Source organism: Lates calcarifer, linkage group LG19 (assembly GCF_001640805.2).
Source record: "Lates calcarifer isolate ASB-BC8 linkage group LG19, TLL_Latcal_v3, whole genome shotgun sequence".
Lineage (NCBI taxonomy): Eukaryota > Metazoa > Chordata > Actinopteri > Centropomidae > Lates > Lates calcarifer.
In genome coordinates this window covers 12,217,068-12,243,282 of record NC_066851.1, presented here as the reverse complement: position 1 = coordinate 12,243,282, position 26,215 = coordinate 12,217,068, and the positions used below count along the sequence as shown (strand labels likewise).

Sequence of the window (26,215 nt, the reverse complement as noted above, 5' to 3'; positions counted from 1 at the left end):
TGATGTATGGGCTTCCTTAAAGTTGGGGCGCTTGGCAGAGACACATTAAAGTTGCTGACCTGATGGTTCAAGCTTCAGAAATGTTGGAACTTACATTTCCTATAATGCAACCCATTAGTGTCACTGCCAGGTAAAAGCCCACATCTTTCGAACTCCACAACCCCTTCTGTAACTTTGCCAAAAAAGATGTAGTCCCCAAACCCAGGCAGATACACCGGAGTGATGTCGCTAGAGTATTTTCTTCGATCTCACCCCCTCCCTCCCCCACCATCTCAACTAACTTTGACTTGTAAAATTTGTGGAATAGAAATCTGCTACACCTTTTGGATGAATAAAATCTGGTTCTTTGCTGCCACCTAAAGATACTACAGTCAGAAAGATATAACCTGTTACACTTCACACTGCTTCTCCACTCTCTTATTCAAACACTTTGTACTTGTATACTAGGGCCATCATTCACATAGTGTATTCCCCAGCCCCTCACCCTACCCCTTACAACTATATCTTTACCTCAACTGTACCATAAATGGAACTGCACATACCTTTAACCTTAAGCCTAAACAGGTCTCACTTTGCCAATGTCCTTACTCCCAACTCTCAAAGATAGGACTAAAAAAAGCAATGTCTCTGAATAATCTAACTTTTAATTGCATCTCAGCTGTACCTCAGCTATCTAGCTAAATATAACAGTGCACTAGTACATGCCAGCAGACAAATGATCAAAATCAATGCTATTTGTTTTTATTGAAACAAGGGTAAAACCTCATATGTAAAATCAACATGGCAAAAATAAAGATGTTACACATTATGTTACAGTATATTCAGGAATATATCAGAGAGTATTCCTACTTTAGATGTCACAATTATTAGACAGAAAAACAATGTCTCTAGAAGATGCTGCGTTGCTTGTCATATTAACAACATGTCTATTTAACAACATGATACTGCATGCGGTCTTTCATTAACCTTTGCATGTGTTTGTAGGGTAGCGAGCTGCTCTTGTTACAGATAAAGTAGGAGTCATTAAACAGACTAGATGCTAATTCTGCCACTAGAGGACAAACAAGTCTAATTTCAAACTCTTTATTATATGTTTTCATGGTGTGATGTGCTTGAAGGGATGAATAGCAAAGACAAAACACATGTGGTTTAATAAGTACTTAACACTCAGTTGCTGGGGATACAGAGGATGATGACAGGCTGTAATTACTTCTTTGACCGCTAACAACAAAAGCTTTGGCCAGAACAGTAATCTGAGAGAACACGGCTCGAAATATGGGCTAACAAGTCACCCTTATTGAATACAATAAATCCAAATTAGTTCTTCTGTCAGTGTTTCTATTTTAACACACTCATTTCTCTGGGCTGTGAGAGTCATCGTCCTCAGGGTCGTGTCTCTCTCCCTCTGTGTCCTCTCTGTTTTGTGTTTGGTCTGGTCCCACTGGTTCCTTATTCTGAGACGGCCTCAGGAGATATTCCAGCTCCTCTGCGCTGATGGCCACTTTCTCAGGAATCAACCACCTCTTGAAGTGTTCGAGGGCACTGGGAAAAGAGGTACACAAAAAGTCAAGAGTGTTAAGATGAGAGGAGGTCCATCTAAGGTCTATCTCTGCTGCCTGGGAGGTCTGTATTATCCTTGCAACACAAAATATGAGGTAATTCTGTCGTCTAGACCAGTAATTGGTGCATAGTCTGGTGCATTTAGAGCATGCCTCAGGAGTAGAAAAACAACAGGACAAGAAACACACCTCCACCAGGGTCCATGTCCTACCTCTCATCCATGTCACCACCTTGGAAAAGCTCTGAGGTCTGGGCGTCGTGCAGGAATCTATCCCAGCATTCTTTCTTAGCTTGAGACAATGAGCGCAGCATGTCTCTAGAGGTCACATCACTGGATTGGCCCTTTAACTTCTTCAGACGGTTCTCTGCAGCAAAATATATATATAAGTCACACAGTTATCAAGAACACGGGTGACTATATAACATGCTGCTATTGCTGGAAACATCCTGTGCTTCCAACAAGGTGATGCACAAGGCTGCTGACTAGTCACATGAAATATAAATTGCTATAGATATTACATATGCAAAACAATTATTAGTGGTTAAAAAAAGGATGAGTTAAGATGTAATGTGATATTTTGAAAAGGTTGTTATCCAAGTGTATGTTTTGTATTTGTGGTCAATTCAGTTTTTCTTGCTGGTTTTCCCATTATGTTTGAAATCAGAGTCAACCCACCTTGCCTGAGACAAAGGCAACATTACTTTGTATACAAGTGAGAGTGGATGTTCTGTAATTGTAATGTTGTTTTGTTAACTAGTATTTGTGGTGATTTGAAAGAGACTACACACGGGGTAACCAGAAACAATCTCAGATATCTAATAAAGACGTGCTAGCTGATAACATAAAAATAAAGAACAGAAGTTATATATTGGAGAGGAGTTGTGCTGCTGTTGAAGGATTTTGAAAGCCTATCGTCTCACACACCTCTTGAATGAGAGGATTGTATAATGGGTGGCAGGATCTGGTGGATAGAAGACAAAGATTAGCTAAATGGGACATGGGGCCTATAGTTATGACAGGAACAGAGAGGAGCAGGACAATACCTAAACTTGCTATGTAGATCTCAGAGTCCTCCATGGGTTCCCACTTGGCACTGGGAGAACTGCTATCTGTCCCATTTGAGTGTCCATTGACCTGCACTCCGTCTTGTGCTGCTGGCTGGAATGAGTCGTTGAACTCGGTGTTGTTCTCTGGAGCTGCCTCGCCTTCTTGCACCTCCGGCAGACTGGAGCAGATCTCGGACCACAGCTCCCCGCTGGACCGGACCTCCTGACTCCCGAAGTCGTCGGTCATTCTGGTGCAGTCACATATGTCAACATCAGTTTTCAGAAGAAGCTGGCGCTTAGCCTGTTTTTGTCTGTGGTTTGACCTTTTCAGCAGCATTAAAACAGGCGTGTTCTTGAGACATTTAGATAAAAGACAGAGATGGGAACTACGCAGATTTCACAAAACAGAGAAATTAAAAACTGAGCTTAATTTACATCCACATAGTTTATCTTAACTGGTGTGTAAGCTACTTTATAGACATCAACGGCTCTTAAGACGGGCTGTCACCATGTTGAATTACGAATATGTCTTCTCAATATCTTACCTGTGTGAAAAACGATTGGCAAACTGTTAAGATTCCTTATGTATGATTTTAAAGATTAAAGATTAGCCACGCTAGCTAACTGCGCCCATGATCCACAAGCTTTGACAAACGACAGCCCACTTCCTTGTTTGGAGGTACAATATTGGGTATTGTAACTGCCTCTCAGACTGGTCTGCGATCTGATTGGCTCTCTACGACTTCAGGGTGGAAAGGCCGTATGTCATTGGTCAGGAGCTTCGGTCCACTGAGGAGGGAGCTAGGAAGTTTGTCTCAGCTGGAAGGAGCGGTGGTGGCGAAGGTAAACAAGCTCCCTGACCTCTGTTGAATTACTGTATTCGTGAGTGTTGGATGTTTGAAGAACTGATATTAGCATTTTTAGCCGTAAAGTGATATGATCTGCTTGTAATGTACAGTTAACTTGTTAATGTAGTCGCAAACTACGAGGCTCGCTGGCTAACTGTTCAGTTTAATATGTGAATTACCTACTTGAGTCTGTTGGGACTGGTTGACAAACATGTTCCTAATGACCAGAAATGTCTCTGTTATTGGTCATGGAGGATACAGTCAGATCATTAAATGTCATGCTACAGTTATGTGATCTTTAAAAAAGAAATACAATCATCATGTCACTGCAGGGAGACCCAGGGTAGGAGATGCGAGCAGCGCTGCGCCTGGCAGTAGTGGCTTTCCCTATGGGTGTGCTGCTGTCCCGGACCATGGCCTGGATGTCCAGCGGCAAAACACATCCAGAGCTCATCAGCAGGCTGAGGGGTAATTGACTTAGGTCATCAGCTTTCATATCCCACAGTCTTTGACTCACAAATTCAAGGTCCACAATGTGAGGACTTTTATTAGTGTGAAAGGTAGCTTTTCTCAATTGTATTTGATCTAAACTAAGGGTGGTATCCTCTACAGTAATGTGGATATTGGGGTACACATTAACTTCAATCTGAAAAATTTCATCTGTTCTCTTTTTCTTTCAGCCTGTTTATAAATTAAGAGTTCAGAAAACAGTAGGTAAAGATAGAATATATGAGAATAACCAAAATCCTGCACAACATCAGTTCTGATTCTAAGTCTATGATTTGATAGACTACCCTAAATCTAAATATTTAACCCTAATTCTATGCTTCTGTGCTTCATTCTCATTTTTAATCCAAAAAGTCTGTGTTGAAGTCTTTCCCTTCTGAACAGTGATTCCCATAGAGCTTCTATGATTAGGAGTGGTAGAGGTGGTTGGATTTACAGCTGTGTTTGGGTTCAGAATAAAATAAAGGGAAATACAAATAGACAGAGAGACATACTCCAGCACCATAAAATCCATCCTGCATGCACACATTTCACATTGCACCAGTTCAGTTCAGTGTCATTTCCTCTTCTTTCCTCCTCCTTTAGATCATGGGGTGATCCGCAGCGACAGAGTGTTTGATGCCATGCTGGCTACAGACAGAGGGCTCTACTCTAGTGACTATCCTTATGCAGACTCTCCTCAGTCCATAGGTATTCCTCCCATTCAGTCTTTTTAATCACACAAACATGCACCCATCAATATTATCAACACGTGTTTGAGTTAATGCATTGTGCTGTGAAGTAACAGCAGTTTAATGAGTACAGATGTACACTTTTGCTGTGTGTTTTGATGTTTCTCATCACAGGCTACAGGGCAACCATCAGTGCACCACACATGGTGAGTAGCAAACACTCATTGCACCTGAAATGTGATTTACAGTTGGTAAGATTAAACAATTCACCTGTATAAATCCATAATTCACTGATTGTCTTCCTGTGGGCCTGTTTCAACAGCATGCTCATGCCTTAGAGCTGCTGAGTGACAAACTAATAGAAGGGGCATCAGCACTGGATGTGGGTTCAGGAAGTGGATACCTCACTGCCTGCTTTGCACGGATGGTAAGTTCTATATAAACTCGGCATGTTTCTTAAAACAACCTCATTACTGAACTGATATTTCCTCACACAAGTTTCCTCACATTTTTTCTGTCGTGTGTAGACAGGACCCAGCGGCAGAGTGGTTGGCATTGAACACATCGATGAACTGGTTCAAATGTCAATAAAAAACGTACAAGCCGACGACCCAGAGCTGCTCTCCTCCGGACGTATCAGACTTGTAGGTGAGTTAGGCAATGTCACAGCCATACCATCTCACATTTGAATGTCCAAACTGCACAGGTACATGCAGCACTACAAAAGTCACTCTTATATCTGTCTGCAGTGGGAGATGGAAGGCAGGGCTTCCCAGAGGGAGCGCCATACGATGCAATTCATGTTGGTGCAGCTGCAGCTACTGTTCCCAAGGCCGTAAGGACACATATGGCTTTTACTCTCCTGAAAATAGGATAGAAAAGATTACAAGAGTTAAGGTGAAATCACCTTGCTGTACTAAAGTGAAGTGTCTCCTCCCCGACTGACAGAGTTAAATTGGCCTCTTGAACTGTCGTGTTACATTTCTGGTCCATGCTCTCTCTCTTTGTTAAAGCTCTTGGAGCAGCTGAAGCCTGGCGGGCGGCTTGTTCTCCCAGTGGGCCCTGATGGTGGCAGTCAGGTGTTAGAGCAGTATGATCGGCAGAGTGACGGGACCTTCCTCAAGAAAGCTTTGATGGGAGTGGTTTACGTCCCCCTGACGGACAAGCGGCGTCAGTGGCCAGGGTATTGAACAAAAACCTATCATTTTAAAAGCAGCCACTTATGTACCTTATGTACTGGCAAAAATCAGAAAATAATTTGTTGGATATTAATTCCATCAGGTTCGATAGCTTGTTCCTGATGGCATCCATGCTGTCCTTATTCTTCTCTCCCCAGAGGTGAGCTCTGACTGCAGTGTGGTTCCCCCTGCAGGAGGTGGCGTTGGTGCTGCATCTCCGGTACCCCGTAATGCTCCTTATGGTTTCGCTGCGCTCCAGACTTAACAACCACCTGCCCCGCTGGGCTGTCACCTAGCAACCAATGTAAAAGGAGGATCTCGCTCTGTTTGCCTGACCAGATTGTCTTCCAAGAGTGCTATAAGAGTGAGTGACTGAATGAGTGTCCACTGCTGGACTAAGGACCTTTCTACCAGAAATCCATGGAGTCAGTTAGAGACTGATAAGGTTATTGTGGATGAGGTTTTAATAATTAACATTATTTATGGGTAAGTCAGTGAGGTTCAGCAGTGACAAAATTGCAACAGAGCTACAATCTGTATTCAATTCAGATGAATGGATAATTGATGAAATTGTGTGTAAGTCTTATAAGAATGCTTTGGTTATAAATGCAGTACTAAATGCAAAACTTATTCTTACTTGATTCATATACAGTGTGTGTAGGATGTGTCCTGTTTGACATTGTTACTGTAGAACAGATGGGGCATTGTGCCAAAAATCAATCAACTGAGGCATTTAACTTTTTAAAACTATACAATCATTGTAATTATGTGTGATTTATTAATAAAACCCACTATATGGATAGAGGTTGTAGTCAGTCTTTACCAAAAGTTAATAAATGTACATATTTTTTTGTGTGGACTCAGTTACAAAGTGAACTGGGGTTGTGAGAAGATACAGTACAGTGAAGCAATGCGTAATTTCCACAAGAATATCATATATACATCCATCTGTAATCTATACGCCTTAAGGGTTGCAGGTTTTTCAATCATTCAGTGCATCAACATAATATTTTACAGAAAATATCATCAATATTCTGTAGCATAAATATTTATACTAAAATAAATATACATTTCATGATCAAAAAGAGTAGGGAGAAAAGTCTTACAAAAAACACATGGATATGAATATGAATATTGAAGACACACAAATAGATTTTTAAAAATCCAGACAACTAAACATGAATGTTATTCATTTCTCTCAGATTCCATTGGATTTGTATGCATTTTATTGAATTTGATGATAGTTTAATTACATTTTGAATCGTCTTTCCAGAGATTTCTACAGGCACAACATAAGCCCTCATTTCTTAGACAAAACCTGGAACAAAATGGGAATACAGCTTCAGCCACATATGAGTTTATTTGTCTGAAAACATCATTTGTACAGTCAAACATCGTCCTGCTGCTGCTGTCATCTACAGGATATAACATAATATCTAACTAAGTGCACATTGTGAACAGTTGGGGGCGATAATGCTTCGACAAGGAGGTGATATCCATTTAATGTCCAAAAAAAAAAGAAGAAGAAACACGGGGGTTTAACTGTTTGGACTACACATTCGTCTGATTGGACTACATATTACCGTCATCAGCGTGCGCCTTTATCCAGAAGGACCTCTGGCGAGAGAGCAATGCACGTGAGTGTTTCGGTTAGAGTTTTGAGAAAATGTAGTTTACCGTCTCTCTTCTCGGGTCAAAGTGAAGTTAACAAGCGTGTAGTTAATAAACTACAACCGTTTGTTTCATCCTACACCGTCCTCAAATCTCCGAATTGTCTTTTTCGTTCTTCACGGTGTCAACAGAGCAGCTCGACCATGGAGCAGGTAGCTAACGCTCCGGGGACACTGGCGGAGGAGGTAAACGGCGCGGGAACCACGCAGGAGGAGGAGACAACAGCAGCTAAAGAGGCAGCAGAAACCAGCAAACGTAAAAGCGACGAGCCGGTTGAACCTGAGACAAGTGGCCGTGGGAAGAGACGGAGAGGAGCGGGAGGGAAGAAGCTCCGTCCGGGCGAGAGATACATCCCTCCTCCGCAGAAACGGAACCCTGGTGTCAGCTTCTGCCAGGAGCATTTCTCCGAGACCTCCTACTACTTCGAAGCAGGCCTCCGCAAAGTCCGTCCGTATTACTTTGATTTTAAAACTTACTGCAAAGGTCGGTGGATTGGGAAGAGTCTCCTGGAGGTGTTCAAGAGCGAGTTCAGGGCCGAGTCTGTAGAGTACTATCAGCGGGCTGCCAAAGAGGGTCGCATCCGGCTCAACGACACACCTGTGGAGGACCTGTCCGTGGTGCTCAGGGTCAGTGTCAACAACAGCACACGTGTAATTCATATTATTAGTAACACTCACAAGTTAATCAGTTCAGGTATGGTCTGTGAAGCCACTTCCTCAGCAGCATAGTAGCTGTAAACATACTAAACATGGGCTTGCTCAGAAGACATAAATTCTTCACCATCTGAGTCAAAAGCAAACAAATAAAACCAGTCTCAACTCAAGGTCCACTTACTTGCTTGTTCTGGAGCTTTTGATTGTATCACATAGTCCCCTGTCAGCAGATTTGACAGCTGCCATCTCCATGGTTGAAAATGAACTGTGAAGCAAAAACAAGAAAATCGTTTATTCATTTTAGGGGTTAATACCAAGATACCAAACCAAGAGATCTGCATCATTTTGACACTGAGTGGTTATCTGCCATACATAGCACATATTGTGTGTGAGACTTGGTGATATTTATACCCTAATTCATATCTCATTTGCCTGTTATGCTAGTTATATTGGTGTTTTTCATTGTATTACACGATTTTGTTGATGTCTGTTGTTACAGAGATTTATCGAGTCATCCTATCAAGATGTTTCACAGAATAATTTCTAAAATACTTAATAATGCTGCTGAAAATTACAGGCCTATCAGTTTGATTAACAATGAAAAGTATATTTCCAGTACCTAAACAGTTATATTATGGTGTGCAGTATAATGATATTAAATGGGTCTTCTTCCTATATTAAGTAGTCTTACTAGAAATGTGTTTTGATGTTTTCTTGTACTGACAGACAAATATAACTCTCTCAGATTTATGCGATTTAGCCAGAGGTTTAGAAACTACTCTGCTCATTAAATAGCCAAAAATCCAAACCTCTCTGAATTCTGTCTTGTGGAGGATGATAAACTTGCTATGGTGAAACATCCCCCCGCTGTTGGCTAGTTTTTTTTTTTTATTTTTACCTGCTACCCACAGAATAATGACCTCATGAGAAACACTGTCCACCGGCATGAGCCACCCGTGGTTGGCAAACCTCTCAAGGTTCTGGTGGATGACGGTGAAGTGCTCGTGGTCGACAAGCCTGCCTCCATCCCGGTCCACCCTTGTGGTCGTTTCCGCCACAACACTGTGATTTTCATCCTGGGGAAAGAGCAGGGTATCTCTGAGCTTCACACTGTCCACAGACTGGACAGACTCACGTCTGGAGTGCTGTTGTTTGCCAGAACACTGGAGATGTCAAAGAAACTGGACCAGTTGGTCAGAGACAGACAGGTACGTTCAGGATGGTTTGCATTTTGACTTTCAGTTGACTAGGCAAATTTGAAGTTCCCCCTTTCTGCTTTCTGACTGTAACAAATAGTTTTCAGAAGTTCTCTCAAAAAAGTTCATTTATTCTCTTTCCCAGCTTGAAAAGGAATACGTGTGCCGAGTGGAGGGGGAGTTTCCAGAGAGTGAGCTGATCTGTGAGGAGCCCATCCTGGTCGTTTCCTTTAAAATCGGCCTCTGCCGGGTCGATCCCAAGGGAAAGGAGTGCAGAACTGGTCTTCCAGAGGCTTAGCTTTAATGGAAAAACCAGCGTGGTCCGCTGTTTACCTCTCACCGGCCGCACACACCAGATAAGAGTCCACCTCCAGTACCTGGGCTTCCCCATCCTCAATGATCCCATCTATGGGTCCTCAGCGTGGGGTCCTCACAGAGGTAAGGGGGGACTGGTGGGGAAGAGCGATGAGGAGCTGCTGCAGGCTCTAGTAGAGGAACATCAATCTCAGGAAAGTCTACACCTGTTGGATATACCAGATGATGGCATTGGGATTGTAAAAGGAGGCTGAAAAAAACAAAACGTCTGAGCCTGAGACAGGTTGCAGGTCAAGCAGTGAGACAGTAAATGATGTGAGTCAGGGCTGTGCAGACCCAAACAGTAACAGCACCTCACTCCAAGAATCTCAGAGCAATCTATCAATTCAATCAAATGGAAATCAAACCGAGGCAACTGACTCTAACCAGAGTACTCCAACAGGAACCAGAGATCACCTGTGTAGTGAATGTAAGCTAGTACGACCAGATCCTACAGAAAAAGAGCTAATCATGTATCTGCACGCCTTACGCTACAAAGGACCTGACTTTGAATACTCCACATGTTTACCCGACTGGGCCAAAGAAGACTGGGTCGAAGCTGATTAGAGCCCACTTGATGAAAACTTCTGATGGCATTTAGGTTACTGTTGTCATGCATGGAAAAGTGTAATCAGAAATCCTTTAAAGCTGCTATATGTAAGTTTTTGCTATTGCTACGTAGCTAACATCAGCATTAACAGCTGTTTACCTACCAGGTCTAGAAGAAATGCTACGAGTTCAGCTTGTATTTGTTGTGTTTGCTTCTATTTCTATCAATTCCTTTCTTCTACTGAAGTTAGCATGCTAACCAGCTAGCCTCAGTCACTGTAGCATCCAGTCTGCCCTCAGTCCAACATGTGAGGATGAAGAAGTAGCACTGTCCAGAGGATGTATTCTAACCTCTAAATGCAACAATGGCTGAAGTTCTTGGTAAGTAAACAGTTCTCAATGCCAGTGTTAGCTGTGTAGCGATAGCAAAAACTTACATACAGCTTTTAAGAGATTTTGCTTTGAGGCTTGAGGATTGAGATTTTGGTGCCGTTCTTTTCAATAAAGTTTTCAGTAGTTCCTCTTATGGTGGAATAAAATGCCTCAAATTATGTTTTAGCATATGCTGCTGCCACCAGAATTGAACTTATGAACTAACTATATGTTTTCCTTTGGCTCCAAGCTGTTTATGCCTTAAACACAAACAGAAGATGGAATTGTCTTCTTTATCATTTTACTTTGAGAAGTGTTTTAATGTTAAGATTATAGTTTTAATTTAATTTTATCCTCTTAAGCCTGTAATCTGCCTGGTACTCCAACCACAAATTAAAATAAATCAGATGCCAGTCTCAAGGAAAATAAATGTTTTTCATTTTATTTCAGTTTTGTGAAAAATAAACAACATTGACAGCAGTTAATAACAGTGGTGGCAACCTTTTTAATTCTATTAGTCTCTAAGGCAGATTATTCTGCTCAGTGATTTTAAAGTGAAGGCTCATTGAAGAGTTGTGATTACGCAGTTAAGATGTCAAAAGCAAACACTTCTTACAATGAGAAAGCCTGAAAATAATCCTGCTCGTAGGCACATTTCATATAAATCTTTTCTTGTCAAGGCTCCACCACCAACATTGCACCTCCAATACCTCCCTGTTTTATACTTAACATCATATTTAGAACCATAAGTACATCTCTTATTTTTTTTAAAGGACACATCCTTTGCACAAAACACACACATTTTTAGCTTTTAGCTCATGAAATAACCAAATAGTCAACAGACACTTGGCACATGCTGCTCATGTCATAAATACCGTTATTTAAATGGTATCGAGACACGTGATGTGACATCTCAGCTGCAGGATGGGATGTAGATAAAGGCTTTCTGTTCCTTAGGTAATTGCCTGTTGGTGTTTCTCTTAACAGTGCTGCAGCGGTTTATATACAAATTATTAGCTGCTGAAGCAGTGGCATGTGATGGTACCACTCCTGCTTTGTAAATTAAAATTAGAGCTTGCTCCTGTTTCTTTACAAAGGCTAAGGCATATACTGACATCCACAGATCCAGGAACAGTATGCACCTTAATTTGTCAACAGTGTATAAACCCACAGTATTGTGTTATATTTCTATTAGAAACCATTTTTGCCTTTTAGAATTAGTACAGCAGGATAAACATTACATTTTTTGGCACCGACACAGGAATAAACAGCATGACTTTTAATCTTACAGTGAAACATTAAATGCAACCAAGCCATGACACTACAAATGACATATTTCTGATTTTCTACGCCATGGTCACAAAGGACATACTGTACATATTATCTTCACAAAGTGCAAAATCAACTGACTGTAGTGAATTAACAGTTGTTTGCAGCTCTATATGTGATAATGATTGATTCTTGCTATTATACTCAGTAATTCAGTACACAGGCACCGCATAATGTAGCTCTCTGTATCTCTCGCATTTGTCTTTCAATATTCTGAAGTCCATTAATGTATATGGCTCATTAAGGTCAGTTCCAGCATGGAGAAAGGCCAGCAGTTGCACACAGCTGGCACTGTATGTTGATAACCCAGTCTGTGCAGAGTGTACAGGTGCAGATGTTAAAAGGTTCCAGGCACAAAGTAAATTCTGCAGGTGCAGTACTTCATGTTTTTTTTTGTTTGTTTGTTTGTTTGTTTGTTTGTTTTTTGTTTTTGTTTTTTTTGCTGACAACATACTGTAGCCATAATTTCTTCAAGTGTGACACTGGTGCAAAATTGTGGCAGAACAGAAAGCTTTGTCTTTTATTGTCTTCCTGAAAATGCCGGGTTGAACAAGTCATGCTTTGATTTGACCTTTTCACTCATGCTTTGACCTCATTTGTAACAGAAATTGACAACCTTAGCAGCAACATTAGACAAACATGCTGTCACATGTTACATTTGCAGTTGGCTTATATTTCCTTTGAGTATTATACAAAAGTAACAGTGTTTGCTGCTTTTGCAATTTCTATATGCTTGTGTATTCTCTGCTCAACACGTATCCTCTCGTTTTCCATCTCTCTTTATCCAGACATCTGGTAAGTCTGGCTTACTGTTTGGTAAAATAACCACTTCTTCACTCTGACTGGTGCGGCCCTTATTACAAGTCTCATAAACAGTTTCTTTCAGTGAGAGACGAAGCGTGTCTCTCTTCCCGTTTAGGTATCCTGGTTGTAACTGAGCCTCTCTTTGTCCTTCGTGTTCCTGTGTGTCTGAAGGCCCAGGCTCGATGTCACTGAGGCATGTTTCACAGGAATCCTCCAGACCCTCGCAGGAGCTCTGTGACTGGGAGAAGCGGTGCCCTTTGTGAGAGTGGAGACACTCCTCTGCGGCGTGGTCCTCTTTGCAGAGAGATGGCTGGTCAGTGGTCTCCAGGGTGTGGCTGGTTATAGTCTCCTGGATGCTGGAGGATGAAGAGAAGGATGTATTGGCCCAGTGCTTTACTCCGCCAGACTGGCCTCTGCACGTCTTACACAGCAGCTTGTCTTTAGCGAAGTCCTCTTGTGCCAGACCCACAGGCCGCAGGGTGTTTTCTTTGTAAGGAGATGAAGTCTGGAGGGCTGGAGGTGGCTGGCAGATCTTATGTTGACGACCGCACATCTCCTCACTCTCCCCATTCACACTGTTTCCTCCAACATCTTCCCCACAATATTCGATCTCATCAGAGAGCACAGGAGGGCCGGTTGGACAGTTTGCTGGTGCAGGTGCTGTTCTCGAAGCTGTCGCTCAGCCGATAAGCCAGCGGCTGAAGCTCGTACTGCTCCGGCCCTCTGCCCCCACCTCCACCTCCCCCGCCAGTCTGTTTCTGTCTATGCTGACGGTGGTTGGGGTAGAGATAGCCACCTGCTTCTTTGTCATAACTCCTCCTCACTCTAGATCTGCCAAAGGCCCCATTAGCAGCCGAGGAGGAACCAGGCTCGGCCGCAGAGCACGAAGACAGCACGCCGTCGGTCTGGTCTGAAAAACACGGCAGTGTGATCTTTCCGCAGTTTTTCTGGGGTCCAAAAAAGCAGCACAGGGACTGGAAAAAGAAGGTTGCGAATCCACATGCTACACATTTGACCAGAAACAGGAAAATCCCCAGTTTTCTGAACAGCAAGGCTGTGGCAGGCAACATGATGATCCCCATGGAGAAGAACGCACCAGAAACTATTGCTACAGGGCATCCCATCCTTTTAGTGGAGTGTGCTACTTTCCCAATTTTGTCTGAATGAGGAGCCAAGCTGTAGGATATGCAGTAATTAGCTATAAAGTCAACAGACAGCCCTGCTGCTGATGATATAAACAGAGCCTCGATGCCGCTCAGCTGCCATTCAAGAAGAACCAGGAGGCCGACTGTGACAAACACGCTGCCTCCTACAGCTATAGTCCCATATATGCTCAGTGGGATATTCCAGGTGGTTAGAAGAAGCAAAATAAATGTGAGAGCTACTGAGAAGCCAGCCACAACCAGAGTCTCTGAGCTTAAGGACTGTTGTAGGTCAAAAAGAGACAGCTGACTGATGAACCAGCCGTTCTCCAGCCCCTGCGGCGCTCCTGATATTTCTCTGTTAAACCATGTCAGGATTTCTCTGTAAAAAACACTGGTTCTGCTGAAGTTGAAGCTGTAGAGGTATGTGGTTTTGAATGCCAACACGAGGGCAGCGACCCTGCCATCTGGCTGGAAGTACAGGCCTCCACTGTGGGCCAGATGGCCCTCAGTGTACCTCTCTGCCAGCATCATACTGAGGCAGTTCTCAAAAACACTGGGAGGGTAGGGGAAAGGGATGTCATTACAGCAGAAGTGGAGGGCGTCATCGCTCTCTGAGCACCGTCTGACAGATACCCAGTGTATTAACTGCTCCACAAGACAGATATTGTCTGTCATAACATTTCTATCCTCCGGTGGTGGAGGGGAATAGAAGCTTTGGTTCTGGACTCTTCCACAAATGTCCCTTAACCAGACCTGAGCATCTGGTTGGCTCATGTTAAAGGTTGGATCAAGAACTAAAGAGCCATTGCTCTTAGGGTCAAAGTGATCACCGTTATCTGATGGTTTGACACCCCATACGAGCATTAATGTAACGGGCTTATCCTCTCCATTTCTCTGTCTCTCAAACATAAACATGTGGCGATACTCTGCGTCGTATCTTTCAAAGGGGTGACTGGAACGGAAAAGCTGGGTGACCTTGCTGTCTAAGGCTTGGCAGCTTCATGCCTGGGTCAACGCAGGACATGTACGTGCCTCCAGCCGCGAGCACCGCGAACCAGCACACCCAGATGTACCTAAACTTTACCACTCCACAAGGCAAGATTTTCAGAAATAATAAATTTGAGGTATCCGTTAGCCCTCGTTTTAATTCTCTCAGCTTTTGGCCGAGAGCGAAGAGGCATTTCTTGCGTGAGCTCGTGTCCCAGAAGCCGCCAGTGTTTTTGGAGCAGCATGGTTTCCATCCCTGCGCTGCTTGAGATGCGGAGGATGCCTCCGTGTAGCGCTCCCGCAGAACGAAAGAGCATGGCAGCCACACCAAAGCAAGGAGTGAGCTGATGAGAGAGGCAGTTCCGAGATAAACAGAGAAACATCTGATGGCCGTGATGCTGCTGAGATAACCAGAGAAAAATGCTGCACTTGAGGTCAAGCCGGATGCTAAAATCAAATAGCCGACTTCCTGCAAAGCTCTGTGTACTCTCTTCTCCAGGGAGGCCGAGGGGTTCTGGGATAGCTGCAGATTCCAGAAATCAGCAAAGATGAAAACCTGATTGGAGCAACTTCCTAAGAGAATAAGAGCAGCAGAGAGGTTGACCAGGGGGAAGAAAGTCAGGCGAAATGCTACTTTGTAGAAGAAGTAAGAGGTCAGGAGGGAGCCTGTGATTGTTATTACAGATAATGCTACTATGAAGAGAGAGTGGAGATACAGAGCCATAGTGAAAAGAAGACAAACAACAGCTAGTACAGGATATACTGAGTCTCTCGCAAGGTAGTGCTTGAACAGGGTCTGCTTGATGCCAAAGTCCATGCCAGTGATAGTCGTGTTATTGTAGGTCAGGTCCCTGCCCTCAAGACTGTTCATGTATATCTCCATCATGTGCTCCCCCTTGTCGACGGGCAGGAACAGGAGGCTGTACTTTAGCGTCGGGATTTGGTACTCTACAGTCTGTGGACCAAGAAAGTCTTTATCAACGAGGAAGTGCAGGATCTGAAACACCACGCGGGATTGTTTGCAGCGGGACGGGACAGAGGAACAGCTGCCATGTTTAGGTCTGTCGACACAGGCTTCCACTAGATGTCCCTCGTGATAGTACAGAGCACACTTCCGTAGAAGGTTCAGAGACTCAGAAACCTGGTGTGAAAGGGAGAAAATGAAACAATGTTGAGACACTACAATATGATCAGTGCACTCAAGGAATTATGTAATGATGGAAGATTGTAAATCTTTTGTGTGTTACCCAATTTGGCGTTATTCTATTTTTCATATTGTCAATTCACATGAAAAGACAAAAACCAACAATCTTTAAAAACAGGTCCTAGTTGTACATTATATTAAATGCTGAGTAGTTCCCTGAAACAGCTGGGCACGAGTTTTTAGCAAATATTCACTCAAACAGGAGGAAATTGTGTATTTACTGCAGGCTATTTTCATCTGTGGATTAATACACAATTGATGTCCCAGTAGTTTTTTATCAGCAGGACACATTATGTGGGATTTATCAAAACAAATTAGAGTGACCAGTGTTCATTTTGATGAATCAGTTATGTTTTTTTGACAACAACTGAGGGCTGTGCACAGAGGGATAAGATATAAAAGGCTTTAGCTTCACAGATGGTATTTGTTAGTTTAATTCATTGTTGGTCTCAGTCTTTTCATGGGGTTTGTTTAACCTGCAACGTGAACTTCAGCTTTAGTTCCTAATTTCTTCACATTTCTCAAGAGGTTTTGTACATTATACTATACTGAGGCTGCTGTCAATCAAATTTTCTTTAATGAATACCTTTGGTTATATGAATTTTAAATAGTGTAAAACTTACCATCATCTGTGATGGCCTGATGCCAAAAGCTGATGTATATGTGCAATTTAGTCATTGACAAGAGTTAAAACATGCCTCTAGACAACTGACTGGGCCCCTAAAAGCAAACTAAACCTGTTAACATAATGTTATTGTAATTCAAGCTCCATTTTACAGACTTTTTTCTGAGCATATCCCCTGGTGAGAACTGTGAGATGCAGTTGAAAGCTTTGTAATTAGATTTAAGATTATTTGGTCAAGTTACTGTTTCCATGGTCAAGAATGACTTTTCTTGTTAAAAACAAAAGTACTGCAATGCACTATTTAAGTAACACCTTGTGCTAATGATTATAATTTATATGGTAATTTGTTTGTATGCTAATTGTTAAAATGAGAAGAAGGCTATAGTACCTGGTGTGAGGTGAGGCTGAGGCAGCAGGAGGCATTAGTGAGGACAGCCAAATAATTCCCCAGAGACCAGCTCGGACAACAGCCACTTCTGGATGTTCCCTCAGCCTCCATCCTCACATGCTGCTGGCACAGGTCCTGGAACTGAGCCTGGGAGCGAATCTGAATCAGACAAAGGAAAGATTTTTTTTTTTTTTTTTTGAACGACTGCCCAGTGTTGAAATAAAAAGGAATTAATTTCAGATGAGGTAATGTACACAAAGTAATCTTTTTAATTCCCACAGAGCATTCAAATGTGAGGTATAGTCAAGGTACAGAGGAGAGCATTGACTGACAGAGGATGATGACTAAAGAGATGAAGAAAGAGGCAGAAGGCAGAGGACTGAAGGTGACATGAAGGGCTGAGAAGGATTAGAGCGAACCCTGGACTGCTCCATCTCACACATGGCGTGGATGGCCTTCAGGCTCCAGAGACTGGCTGAGTTTTCTGATCGGAACACCAGCTGAGCCAAACGCTCGCCTGCACGAAGACACACAGATGGATTCAACGTACAGTAACAAGATGACCAGCAGTGAATCATCACATCACGGGGATGGTAAGAAATGTTCAGAGATTACACTGTCAAGAATCAAGTTTTGGGGGTATACATTTGTAAAAGTAAAACCAGGCTAACAACCAATTTCTTGTGTGTTATATCTTGCTGTCTGTGTTGAATAAAAATTAGGCATCATATAATGAAAATCTCAAGGCTTGGACTTGCTAATAAATCCATTCAGGGAGCTTTCTGTGTTTTTATGAGGCAAACAGAAGTATAGGCTTTGATCTACCAGCACACTATTTCAAAGTAGAGCTTAAAGAAGAAAATCTGGGATAATCTGCCCAAGGAAAAGCACTCAGCAAACTCTTCTCTTTGAAGCCACACTAAAAGCCATTATTCACATCTTCTTACTATCTCACTATTTTTTAACAAATATGCATTTAGCCAATGAGTTACTGTTGTTTTTATGTCGTATTGTTTTTATTAGTTTGCTGGGGGGTGCTGATTATTCCCTAACAAGCTGGAGTGTTTCGCCTTCACCTCAAAGCATTTACGAATATGGAAACTGCTCAACTGCTGAATAGGCATCCATCACATTCACATTGTTTTAATAATTTTTCCATTTCATTTACTCCTCTGCTGAGTGTGCTGGAGCCAGCAGTGTTGTGTAACCTGCTTTACTTGGTAACTTTCCTACATGTGCAACAAATCTACAATTAAGACCATTATCTTAATGTGTTTGGTATTTTCATTGTCTCTGTCGTCAGTGTTGCAGATGTTTGAACGGTTTATTCGTCATCAATACATAGTTTATTGAAAGGGATGAACTGATCACGCCTGACCCACCTGGAGCATCACAGAGAAAGGTGTCTGGAGATGAGTCTCTGGCCAGCATCCTCTTAATGCGAAGTCTGGAGGTGCCTTGGCTGCCGCCACTGTCTCCATTGACAGCATCTCCAAAACTATGGCACAGGTAAAACACACATAGACACATACTTTTTCTCATCAAACACATACATTTTATTCCAAACAAGTATGAAACTGGTAATTCTCACAAATTAATCAGTTTAATCCAGCCTTAATTGATTATTTTAGCCACCTGGGGGCAGCACAAACAAGCTGTGAACACAACACTGGCAGTTTATTAGTTTTTCAGTTAATATTAGACACGAGCATGTTAACAAACAGTGGCTGCTGAGATTAATGAACGTGCACCAAAACAGTAATGTTGCAGACTGTAACCCCAAGACAATGAGCTAAGACACTAAAAAGCTCTGTTGTCATAATTCACAGTTTGTCTCTGCAAATGACTCTTTTTACATTAAATGTAGTCATTTCATCAATTATTTAATGATAGAAAAAGTATAGTTAGAGCAGCTTTAATAATGTACTTTATTGTAATGTTATTGACTCTGCCTACTTCATTTCTTCTTCTAATCAAATTCATATAGTGAATGTGCTTTTATTTTTTTAAGTCTATTTTTTTAAATATCTATTCTACTGTTATAAAAGTAAAGGTTACTGGTGCATGCAGCTCATATCCATTTGGAAACGGTCTGTGTGCGTTGGTCAGCGGTGCAGCCCTCCTGAGCAGAAGCCCTGCACTCCACTGAAACTCTTTGCTGACCTTTTACTGAGCTGCTGTGGTAATGGAGACAGAGTTTTCCCCGGGCCAGTGTTCTCCTGCAGCTGGGACAAGCTGGACTGGCGAACTCCAATGTAAGTTCCCCGGGGCTCAAAACCCTGGGGAGAGAGCGCACACACACACACTCAAACATCAAAGCATCAGACACAGTGTAAATGTTGGTGCCCATCAATGCGCTGCAGCAGCTTACTGAATTAGTCAGCATCACAAGCACCCTACAGAAATCATTGTACAATCCTAATCATATTCTATTCTTATGTAAATCTTTTGAGATTACTCATTAATGGTGCACTGTTGTGAATCACATGTTGCATTTTCAGTGCAGGCTCTTAATCAGTGTTTATCCTGTAAGCACGCGTCTCAAAGGTGAGAAGATGTATTTAATTAAGATGACAGCGAGTGTGATCTAATTCAGCGCGGTCCATTGAATCTGAGATGAAGTAAATGGATGCGGCTGAGATCATGAGTCATTAGGGAAACAGTAATTAACACTCAGCCTAAGGTGGTGAGGGAGGTTTGTATTGCAGATTTGACAGAAGGGTGACAGAAGGGTGCATGAGCTGCAACAAGGGAAGGATTAAGTTTTAGGCGCTGTATGCTTTTGTATATATGTATGTGTGTGTGTGTGAGAGAGACTCACCAGCAGTGGGTCAGAGAAGTCAGGAAGTGGACCGATGAAAAGCCCAGCCAGTGAGCATCCCAGCAGCAGCACGGCACAACCCACCAACACCGCTAACGGGTAGTCCACTATCACCTGGGAATAACTGCCAAATAGAAAACCACAGAAGAAGAAGCTGTCAGTGACACTGAGCAAAGATTAATTATTATGATCAGAAGAAGTGTGACATACGTTACCTTTGAGGTTTATGGTGAAAATTGGTTTCAGTACTTACTTTCTAAGGATGCAGTAGAGTCCACCATCCCTGTTAATAGTTGAAGACTTTATTATAATAAAGACGACGCACAAATTAAAAAAGATGAAATACAAACTAACCATAAAAGAATAGTTTTGGTAAATTTGCTTATTCCTTTTCTTGCCAATAGCGAGATGAGAATATTGATACCACTCTCTAGCCAGAAAGCGAACAAGCATTTGTCCCAAAATGTCAACCCATCTCCTTAAAACTCACCTTACTGTCACCACATGTCTCTGTGTTGGCTTCTGCGCCCCGCTTTCGTTTGACCCATGCAGCCAGTGGCATCTCACCGCGCTGTGACGCGACGTCTGGTGTCTGGAGCTGCAGCCGTGTCCCACTTTGACCACCGCGCCTCCCTCAGCGTGAGAGCCCGTTGTGTTTGAATGACAGTCGTGGCAACTGCTCAGTTTGTTCGGCCCGTGATGGCTGCAGTGGGGGCATTTTCGGGGCTGTGGTGAGTCGTAGGCGCTGGTTCGAGGACCCTGTGGAACCTAAAGGAAAGAGCAGAATAGAGTATATGTACACAGAAATTGTGTATTTTCATCTACTGAGGTACCACTGAGTGACACAATGGTCATATTTGCCAGCGCCTCCCAAATCCTGGATCTATTTCTAACTTCTCAAGACTCCATTTTAATGGGTTCCCATATAGAGTATCTATCCTAAACAGCACACAGCACAGTCAGTGTTCAGGCATACTTGGTGATAAAGCTGGCAGGAGGAAGAGGGTCTGCCGAGGCTGCTGCAGCTGTCACACAGCTCCCCCTCACACTGGATGACTGTCAACGGGGCCTCGGCGGAGCACTCGCTGTCAGGAGGGCACAGAGAAACCGCCGGGATCTCGCTGAGGAGAGGAGAAGACAGACACGAGGAGAGAAAGACGAGCGAGAGGGAAGTGAAGAGATAAGAAGAGAACAGAGGAGACGAGATGAATATATGGGGGAAGGGAGAGGAGAAATGATTGACAGATAAGCAAGAGAAAAAAACTGACAAAGTTCCTTCTAAGTCAAGGTGCAAAAGTTCAGCAGACTGTGAAGCTGAAAATATGCAGTTGGTAATGTTTATGAAACTTAGGAGTAACAATATACCTCCCCCACTACACATTGATTGACATCTCAGCTTCTTGGCTATATTCTTAGTTCAGCTTTTCCTTGTATTTGACGGAGAATTGAGCGAGCTAGCAGAATTAATGAGGTAAGGAATGGATTTCTAACACACCGTGGCTGCTGTAGCTGCGTGCAGAGGCCCGGGGGGGGAGGGCAGGCGGGGTGTTTGGTGTGACAGCGAGAAGCCGAGGGAGACTGAGGGGGACCGTATACACATTATGTCACAGACCCCTTTATGAGAGTGGTTGGTGACTGTCCAGGATGGATAACATGAGACTGAGTGATGACTCATGGATAATGACAGCAGTCAGGAAAACACTGGAGTGACGCGTGTAATAATAATACGCTTCTCCAATCTGTCTATTTTGACGCACACTAGCGGCGTGGCTCTAGGAATGGCAATGGCGTTTGTTAGCTGGTCCGCCCCTTTGTCCAGACTGGACGAACTGACATGTGGTCCCCACAGGATGAAACTCAGGTTGTGTATCCAAACATTGTTCAAACCTACAGAACTTAATTTCAAATTCAAGTGATCACAACATTTCCAAGGATACCAAACACATCTGTCTGAATTTTGAGGTGATATGTGTAAAATCATACAAAAGACATGTAGAATATTTCCATTTGATTGCATGGTGCAGCCATAAAAGGTCATAGGGTCTTGTGTTTAAATGTTTTACCCAGTGTACTTGATGATGATGATATAGAAGAGTTACTGAGGTATAAAGACAATTTTTCCAACCTTAAAGCTACTGAAAGAGGGGAACTATATATTAAGGAGTTAAATCTGATCACAGTTTTTCCCTTTTTTTTCTAGTTTTAAAAACTCCTCCAGTCTCATGATTCTGAGGCTAGAGTAAATAAACAGACCCGACTGAACTAATGGCTCTGGTCGTATCTCAGTAAAGGGGCCATGAGGTCTGGCGTAGTCTACCACATGCTTGTTTTTCCACAGTAGACTGGATGCAACCGCACTTCCTGTCTTGTCACCATGGCGACAGAGTAAGTCAACAGAGCCTAAATGACCTCACACAGTTTTATTTGCATCCTATAATGAGGCGCACAGATGATGAGTAGTCTGTTGAATTGGTGGTATACAGTAGCAGAGGGATTACGGGGCTGATTAATGGTGGAGCTGAGCGAGGAACTGAACCTATTTTGTCTTCGTACCACAATAAAACTGTAATATGATCTAAATAATAAATAGCTCACGGTGTACTCAGCAGCTCTTAGTCACATAGCAAATGTTTGTCATTTAGTTAAGCCTATTTAGAAGTCGGAGCGAGTGGGTAAATGCTCTCATAAAAAGTATTTGGATGTCAACCCTGTCAACTGATTTAACACAGTTTCTGCTGCTGTAGTGTGATGAACCCCCCCACATCCAGAGCTCAGTGCAGGTTGGAATATATTCTAAATGATTAGCAGAGACTGTGTAACCTGTGCCTGGCAGCCTCCTCACCACACGGTCCTATTACTCCTCTTCGATGGTTTTTCACCAGGCTGGCCAATGTGTGTTCACATACACACACACACACACACACATATGAGGAGAGCAATTTGGTGGAGCTTATCAATATTTCAGTGGATGAATACAAAAATACATCCAGGAAGGTGTCACTGAGCCGCTCCCCACACAATAGGGACACTTGCGTTGCGCGCTGACGTCAGGGACGGGCTCATAAATCTGAGTTTGCATCAAAACAGCAAAGTGTATGAGCTGAAAAAAAAAGTCATTTCATTTTGCAGACAGTCAGTTGCCAGTTTGTTAAGTAGCCTGTGTAATGCAGCTAATATAAAGGCCCTGAAATATAAACAAGGGTAGAGTAACTATTAGAAACATCTCTCAGTATTCAAATTCAACATCATCACAAGCTACAACATCCAGAAAAAACAGAAAGTTGAACAGTTTCAACAAAAACTGATTATAATTATTATGAAGGTGGAATTTATTGCAGGACTGTTGCATTAGACTTCATCCGTTTCAGCCAGGTGTACCTCGTTTAGTGGTGGAAGAAGTATTCACATCCTTAAATAAAAAATGGCAACATCACACTGTGAAAATCCTCTGTTACAGGTAAAAGTCCTACCTTAAAAAAGAGTAGAGAAGTATTATTAGCCAAAGGTACTTGTATTGTTGCTAAGGCTGTTGTAAAGCTGCATGAGTTGCTTATTTGGAGCTGAACGAGTGTCTGAGGACAGCTTGAAGGCGTTCAAAAGACTCCAGCAATGAGCCTCACAAAGCATCTCGGAGGCTAAAGATTGTCAGCGCTCACCGCTCTCCTCTCTCTGCCTTTAGGCAAATGTCTCTTTCATCAACTCTCTGGATGCCAGTCAGCGTCACGTCCTCAAACATCTCCTAAACTGACGATCACACACACACACAAACACACAGGACTGAAGCTCAGTCCTGTGCACAGGAGGCAAACCATTAACCTCCTTAAAAAGCCAGAGCTGGTTCTGTGGGGGTATTATTAGAGGAAGAGAGAAAAAAAAGACTTGAGGATCTGCAGAGATGATCCTTCTTTGGAGAGACACAAAATGTGGCCTGTTGCTGAGCTGAAGAGTGGCAGGCCTCAGCTGTTCCCAGCCCTGCTTTCATGTTTGAAGCCTCTCGGCCATATGATTTTTTTTTTTTTTTCATGTGCAGAGCTGCTGCTGTGTGGAGTGAGTGACAGGGTGACAGCAGTGACCCAGAGAGCCGGCGTGACCGAAGCAGGAGGCCGATGACACTGAACAGACCTCACAGTTCTCCAGTCAACTAGAGAGTGAGTGCGAGAGAGAGATACTACTCTGATTTGTGCTGCTTATACTGCACACACTGTATCTGTCAAAGGCAAAAATAAGAGCACAAAATCCTGTTTATATGACGATAAATTAAAGAAGGCACTGAAAGCACTAAAATGCTGATAGACTGCTTAATATTTGACCTGGAAATGTTCTGATTACCAAACATAAATTCCTAAAGTGAGTTGACAGCAGCACATGAGCATCTTTTGGTTTCATCAGCAGCACAAACAGTGCAACCTAATCAGGAATTAATGATGTGGCTACGCTGTGAAGTCAAATATAATAGTGTGATGGAGAAATGACAGCAGCATAAATCATATCCTGTACATAATCCCATTGTCCACAGCAGAGACACAGCTGGATTGAGCGTCGCTGAACAATACTCAGAGCGGCCACAGGAGGGTAAAGACACATCCACGTCTACTCACTGTAATCTCTTTTTTTCCGTCTATAATCAAGTTACTCCAGTGAGCTACAGAGAGATCCTCAGACAGTTAAAAAAATAAAATAAAATAACCCACCTTTGGCAAGCCTCCTGAATTTCCCTTTCATCTGTAGGAGAATCATCCATCACTATCGCATCCGTGCTTTCTCCTATTATCGAGCAAGCATCCATCTCCAACCTGGTCCGCCTTTGAGAGCTAAATTTTAAAAGAGCCTGTCATGAATTTCCTGTTATTTTGAATCGGTTTAACCGAACAGCCCGCCCATCTGCCCCCAGACTGGGTCCACGAGGATCAGAGGTACGGGGCTTGTTTCTGAGGCTGCTACTACAGAGCAGCACCAGGGCTGTTTGGGTTAATCTGCCCCGAGCTGCGCTCTGATTGGCGGAGCCGCGGTGATGCTGAGGACGCTGCCTGGTCGCTGTCCAACCGGCCGCGGTGCTGGAGCTCAAAGTGACGGAGAGTGTGCATCGGTGGCCGCTTAATTGGCTCGGACGGGAGCTACAGTAACATGTAACGTTATGAAGGTGCACAGACAGCGGTGCTGTGTTCAATTACAACAACAACTTAACTGGGACCTCCGGCTGCTGAGTGTTACTGTGAGAGGACTGATGAGGTGACTCCAGGTACAAGCCACTGTCCCCAATCACTGTCCTTTATTTAAATCTGCACCAATCAATACAGAAGAGGCTGAGATAATCATTATTAGACCTTTTAATTAAACAAAGGCAAAAGGAATACTCTCATTACAGGTAAATGTGTTTTCATTTAAGCTTTTATTTAAATTTAAGTGGTAAATGCACCCAAGCGTCTAATAGGACCTAAAAGTAGTCTGAAACATGGTTGAAAAGAAGCTTTTTAATGTTGTTACTAATTGATTGGAACTTAAGTCTAACCACTAACATATTGTGTTATTAACAAATAGTTTACTAATGCTTTATATATCAGTTATAAGCCATTAATAATTACCAGGTTACCATTTCGACAGGGCCGTTTAATACCACGTACATCTGCAGACTTGTTCCCTTCATTAATGACCTACTGACATTTCTTATTTGCAGACTAGCTGTTCCATTAGAAGGCCAGACATCATTAGCATTTATTAATAGGTAAATAACATTATTACAACATAAACAAATAGAAAAGTTAAACACCAGCTGCTGAGATTTTTCACAACCTGGCAACCCAAACATTGCTCTCATCAATGTCTTAACTGACCTACACAGTGATAGTAAATGATTTATTAACCGTTGTTAAACATACCTTTATATTTTGGAATGAACATCACATGGATTTTTTATTGCACAGAAAATGCATGGAGACCAGGCGTCAGAGTTTCAGGCCCTATACGTTTGATGCTTTGGTGTATTTGTACTTATATTTAAACTCTCTTATAAACTCTCCATAATGTATGACTTACCAGAAAGTAGCACTGCGGTCTAGTAATTCTTCATATTTATGAGATTAGCTTGTTTTGAATGCAGCGTTCTCACCTGTGAATAATCCTGTACAGTGATAAAGTACATCTCTCACTGAAAATGCACTGGAGTACAGTTATAAAGAGGAGAAAACATGTAAATCCTCAGGCAGTATCTCAGAAACCTGGGTTGAGATGTGGACTGTGCAAAGATCAAGAGGGAGTTCCTGACATTTTTACTATTTTTTATGTATTACTTCAGTTTGATCCTGACTT

The 26,215-nt window shown here is 42.6% G+C and overlaps 4 protein-coding genes across 6 annotated transcripts; 2 read left to right on the top strand and 2 right to left on the bottom strand.

Moving 5' to 3' along the window:
• Positions 1-719: 719 nt before the first annotated feature.
• On the bottom strand, positions 720-3,297 carry ccdc32 (coiled-coil domain containing 32). Its single transcript, XM_018683951.2, has 4 exons — positions 3,153-3,297; positions 2,605-2,855; positions 1,772-1,925; positions 720-1,542 (listed from the first exon to the last, which is right to left on the bottom strand). The coding sequence occupies exons 2-4, from the start codon at positions 2,852-2,854 to the stop codon at positions 1,353-1,355; spliced, it is 594 nt and encodes a 197-aa protein (XP_018539467.1). The 5' UTR covers position 2,855; positions 3,153-3,297; the 3' UTR covers positions 720-1,352.
• A 15-nt stretch (positions 3,298-3,312) lies between these two features.
• pcmtl (l-isoaspartyl protein carboxyl methyltransferase, like) lies at positions 3,313-6,611 on the top strand. Of its 3 annotated transcripts, none has more exons than XM_018683948.2 (9): positions 3,313-3,450; positions 3,788-3,923; positions 4,548-4,652; positions 4,808-4,839; positions 4,956-5,060; positions 5,161-5,281; positions 5,383-5,468; positions 5,647-5,816; positions 6,006-6,611. In XM_018683948.2, the coding sequence occupies exons 2-9, from the start codon at positions 3,806-3,808 to the stop codon at positions 6,040-6,042; spliced, it is 774 nt and encodes a 257-aa protein (XP_018539464.1). In that variant the 5' UTR covers positions 3,313-3,450; positions 3,788-3,805; the 3' UTR covers positions 6,043-6,611. The 3 variants fall into 3 exon arrangements, with proteins under 3 accessions (XP_018539464.1, XP_018539466.1, XP_018539465.1); XM_018683950.2 differs by having other exon boundaries at positions 3,315-3,450; positions 5,970-6,611; XM_018683949.2 differs by having other exon boundaries at positions 3,436-3,489.
• A 731-nt stretch (positions 6,612-7,342) lies between these two features.
• Positions 7,343-11,094, top strand: rpusd2 (RNA pseudouridine synthase domain containing 2). Its single transcript, XM_018683947.2, is given in 6 exon segments — positions 7,343-7,448; positions 7,614-8,108; positions 9,047-9,343; positions 9,477-9,611; positions 9,613-9,888; positions 9,890-11,094. Coding segments are annotated over 6 exon segments (1,572 nt in total). The 5' UTR covers positions 7,343-7,442; the 3' UTR covers positions 10,253-11,094.
• A 1,257-nt stretch (positions 11,095-12,351) lies between these two features.
• disp2 (dispatched homolog 2 (Drosophila)) lies at positions 12,352-25,264 on the bottom strand. Its single transcript, XM_018683946.2, is given in 12 exon segments — positions 12,352-13,364; positions 13,366-14,871; positions 14,873-16,012; positions 17,089-17,247; positions 17,508-17,605; positions 18,471-18,586; positions 19,252-19,367; positions 19,910-20,033; positions 20,163-20,192; positions 20,400-20,677; positions 20,886-21,030; positions 24,601-25,264. Coding segments are annotated over 12 exon segments (4,488 nt in total). The 5' UTR covers positions 24,696-25,264; the 3' UTR covers positions 12,352-12,683.
• Positions 25,265-26,215: the final 951 nt, after the last annotated feature.